This window comes from Condylura cristata, unplaced genomic scaffold (assembly GCF_000260355.1).
Source record: "Condylura cristata isolate star-nosed mole 26May11 unplaced genomic scaffold, ConCri1.0 scaffold00034, whole genome shotgun sequence".
Lineage (NCBI taxonomy): Eukaryota > Metazoa > Chordata > Mammalia > Eulipotyphla > Talpidae > Condylura > Condylura cristata.
In genome coordinates, this window is record NW_004567135.1 from 3428001 (window position 1) to 3432621 (window position 4621).

The window sequence follows — 4621 nt, forward strand, 5'->3', positions numbered from 1 at the left end:
TTTGCCCGTCTCTCCGCACGGGCGCTCACATGCCCATGGCGCGGTGCAAGGGGCTTACTGGGCGTTTGGTTTTCTCCTTGGTAAAATCAGGCGATGCACTTAGTGGTTCTCACCCCTGGTAAGATGTTAGATTATTTTTATTTATGCAGACAGAACTGGGGTTACAGGCCTGAGGTGCTTTCATCCGCTGCACCACCAGAGAGGGCCTGTGGGGGAAGTTTAAAAAAAAATGTCGAGGCCCCGACTAATTAGCTAGATTTCTGAGAGCTGGAGTCCAGGCAGAGGTATTTAAAAAAAAAAAAGTTGCTCAGGTGACTCTAATGGGCACCCAATTTGAGGACCCCGGGACTAAGCCTCACCACAGGCTGTTTCCGACTTTGGCATTTTGTTATTGTGCGAGTCAGTCCCATGTCGAGCAGTGACCTCATTTTATCAACTTGCCAGGGAAGAGAAATGGGCCTGCTGGACTTAGAATAAGACATTGCTGAGTCCGCAGAGTAGGAGGTGAGGGTTAGGGATTGCTTTGTTTATTTCACCACTTGCCAAGTAGCATCTTCGATTCTTGGAGATGTGTGACCTTCAAAGACTAGCGAGGGAAAGGGGCGAGTGCAGCCAAAGGAGAACACTAAGTCCTAAAATAAAAATTCTGTGAGAATGTTGGAAACGATGTGCCTGTGCTGAGGTGCTCTTCCGCGTTTTTCCTGAGTGCAGGTCACGTGTGTTAATTCACTTAATCCCTAGAACAATTCTGTGAGGTATTGTCACCCCCAATTTGCAGATGCAGACTCAGATGGAGAGCAGTGAACGGCAGATCTCTTGGTGCTGGAGCTGCGGTTTCACATTGGGCTACCTGTCGCCGGAGACCCAGCGTCCTAGACTGCCCAAACCAGGGGAGAGCCCCCAGAAGGGGAGGCCCAGAGCCCTACTGGGGGGGTTCCCGTGTCTTTTCACTCCATCCAAGTACTCACCAGGCCCCACCCTGCTTAGCTGCTGACATCAGGTGTGGTCAGGGTGCTCTGGCCACAGACACCCTGTGTCATCACTGTCCCTTCTAGCCTGTGACACATCAGTGCTGGGAATCCTAGCAGGAGGGGGGTCTGCTCCAGAGGGGGGGGGCTGGTCAACAGAAGTGGGAAGCGTGAGACATCACAGGGCAGCCGGGCACAGTCCTCCCTGCCCCCTCCCCCTGGCTCCAGCTCCCAGCTGCAATGAGCAAGCAAAACAGGCAGATTGGAAGACACCTGGTGTCTGACTCCCAGGGCTGTGAGGCCTGAGAGAAGCGCAGGTTGGGAGAGGAACCAGAGAATGGTGCCGTGGGGACGTGAAACAGGGGGGCTGGTGGATGGGGCTGGCGCTGGTGGTTTCAGGGCTGCATCTGTGAGTGTTAAGATTTCTACTGACTCAGGGAGACTCCAAGCTCAGCCTGTGTTATCCGCTCCGCCTTGCGCAGTTGCCTGACATTGGCACAGTCAGCCCAGGGACTGCCAGGATTCTGCAGGCACCAGCCTTCTCTCTCACACACTGGTTGTCTCTGCCCTAGAGCTGGAGAGGACATACCTGGGACCCCGCTGCCCTCTCCAGCGTATTCCTCCAGCTGCTCTCTTTTGGGCTCTTGCTGCTTGCTGTCTAACCCGAGTTTCTGCTTGGTGGAAGCTCAGCTCCACTTGGCACTGGTAGCGCGGGACACGGCTGACGCACACCCAGAGAATGACTCATGAAGCGGGAAATCTCTTTCTTCCCACCGCTCTGTACAGCCTCCCATCCAGATGATTTTCCCTTTGGCTGAATGAATGCAATTCACATTCTTTTTCTCCACTTACTGCCTTATTCTTTTTGAGGTCTCTTTTAGCATTAGCCTTCTTTATTTATTTTTAAGTATTTATTTACGTGTAGAAGAACAGGAGTGCAGGCCAGAAGTGTGGGGGTGAGAGGAGTCACCAGAGAGAGTGGGGAGCGGAACAGGCAGATTTACTGAAATACACTGCTGAGGGGAGCAGCGTGGGGGCGGTCAGGAGAGGTCTGCCGCAACCTGTGGGTCGCTCCCTGGCCGGGGATCGAACTCGTGCTGCAGTGGCTGCAAATAACTTCATAGTGCTGTGCTTCAACCTGTTGTACCACCAGGGAGGGCCCCCATCTGGGACTCCCCTCTTTCAGCTCCCCCAATCACTGCCTCTAGCTGCTGCCCCTAGCTTACAACACTTCCAGGACACACTCAGTGTTAAATTCTCCTCCACTTCATTTGGAAGCAAAGACTTGGTGAATACATCCCAGGTCGTGAGAACCCCCCCCCCCCCCCCGCCACATGGGAACCCTTCCGCCTGCCTCTGAATTCTCTCTGTAGCTAAAGCTCAAACTCTGGGAGTAGGCGGGATGAAAAGAATATAAATGTGATCAAGGGGAATCAACAGGGAAATGACTTGACCGCTCTGGTCTTTGAGAATCCAGAGGAAACCCTGGCATCGTGTGGAGAAGGACTGCAAAGTCACTCCCTGCAGGAAGCCACTCTAACTGTCTTGAGGGCACGCTTTCTTTGGGCTCTGGCTTCAGGCCAACCTTCGGAACTCTGCCACGCCACCAAGGGCCCCCTGAAACCTAGTCGTATTTCCCAGAATGAGGAAAGTTCTCCACTCACCCCATGGACTCCCTCAGCCCTTATCCAACCTCAACAGCTCAGCAGCTTCCAACACATAAGTTTGACCCAGCCAGTCAACTTGGAGGGCCTCCCTGGGGGCACACGGGTTAAAGTCTTAGTGCTATCAAGCTATGGCCAGCCCCTCCAACAGGATCCCTGGCCAGGGAGTGACCCGCATGGCGCAGCAGACCTGCCTCACCACGGCCCTCCTCAGCGGTGTATCTCAGTAGATCTGCCAGTTCTGCTCTCTACTCTGTCTCTGGTGAATCCTCTCACCCTCCACACCTCTGGCCTGTACCTCAGTTCTTGAGTGCATAAATAAATAGATCTTAAAAAAAAAAAAAAAAGAATCCCAGATGGGTGTAGAAGGTTGTTAGTGGGAAGAGGCTGGAGAAGATAAATCTTCCTCTCTGACCAGAGCCAAAGTCTTTGCTGGATATAGACATCAGTTTGTTTTTTTTTTTTTTTTAGAATTATTATTATTTAAAAAATATTTATGTATTTATGCATACAAGAGCTGGGGTGCAGGCCCGAGATCTAGGGGGGTGGTGAGAGGATTCACCAGAGACACAGTGGGAAGCAGAACAGGTGGGTTGACTGGAATACACTGCTGAGGGAACAGCAGGGAGACAGGAGAGGTCTGCGGTGCCATGTGGGTCCCTCCCTGCCTGGGAATTGAACTCGTGCTTCAGTGGCTGCAAGTGGCTTCATACGCTGTGCTCACCCCTTGCACCACCAGGGGCTCCCCGGTAGCTTCTTGCCATCTTCTCCTGCAGCACTGCACTTCAGCACCTGCTCTCACTTGAGGGAAAACTGACATGTCTAAATGTACTAGGTTGGTCTGGGGCTCTGGCATGGTCCCCGCCCTCCCTTGCCACACTATTTATAGCCAGGCTTATTTTGGGCCTCCCTCTCTGTCTCCCTCTCTCCTCCTCCTCCTGTGGCGGGTGAGAGGACTTCTCAACTATTTGGGCAGAGAAGGTCTGAAGCAGATTCTTGGCATCTGATTTCATCCAGGGACTTAGCAGGAGCCAGTAGCGTGGAGCTAGAGGGGCAGAAGCTGCAGGTGCAGGGGAAGGCGGCTGGGGGCTCCACAGGCATCTGCCCCGGTGGGAAGTCTGGGCTGAGTCAGGGTCCTGGGTTCTGCCCTGACTGTACTACGCCACATTCTCAGGTCAGCGCTACCGTCTGTGTTCTGACAGAAGAAAAGGGGTGAGAGGGCCTACCTGAGGGTACTTAAAGTAGAACCCCAGAGCTAGCGTGGGGAAGCTGGTGAATTGCCTTGACAGCATCTGTTTAGGGGTGCAGTAGCCCCCTGAAAGGGATGTCCATAAGTGTAGTGTTGCAAAAATAGAGCTGAAACCTGCAAATGGAGAGTAACTTAGCCAGCCCAAAGACTGTTCCGGGGCTGGCTGAGGCCTGTCCACGTTTTTAAAAGTATAATCCTGCACAAAGAAGGGACAAAGGGAGTGTGAGAAGAGGGCCCAGGTAGGACACATCTTGGGGATTTTAAGAAAGGGGGGGCGGAGAGAATATCTTAAGAACGTCATTGTGTTTGACGGCCAGTGACATTAGAGACCCTGAAAAACAGTCTGAGGAAGATTCCAAGGGACAGAGACAAGACAGGGAGGGGAAGTAGAACTTCGCAGGAGCCAAAGCCCAGAGTGAGAGAGAAAGAAAAGACGGACAAATGGACAGACACAAATCCGCACCCGCAAGGGGGAGATCTAGAAGGGGAGGTGTGGAGGCCAGCTTCCCTTTGCGCCAAATTATTTCCTATCTCTTCTTGGCCCCACTGCCGGGCTGGAGTTATAAATAGCAGAGCTGGAAAATGTCCCCTCTCCAGTGCTCTGTCTCAGCCTGGGGGAAGGGACTGGAAGGGATGGAGTTGGAGTTCGGGTCCCCAGGAGATCTCGGGACGCCCCACCCAGTCCTGCTCGCCAGGCCGCCTCTGCCTGCTGCAGACCCTTCCCTTTCCAGGGTGGGAGG

At 53.4% G+C, this 4621-nt stretch overlaps 1 protein-coding gene across 1 annotated transcript in view; it reads right to left on the reverse strand.

Annotated features, from left to right (window-relative positions):
* The window catches only part of BLOC1S1 (biogenesis of lysosomal organelles complex-1, subunit 1), a 4255-nt gene extending 3845 nt beyond the window's left edge, over window positions 1-410 (reverse strand). Inside the window, exon 1 of the mRNA XM_012732291.1 lies at window positions 360-410. Within this exon, the coding sequence (XP_012587745.1) occupies window positions 360-410 (51 nt within the window). The remainder of the gene's footprint in view (window positions 1-359) is intronic.
* Window positions 411-4621: the final 4211 nt, after the last annotated feature.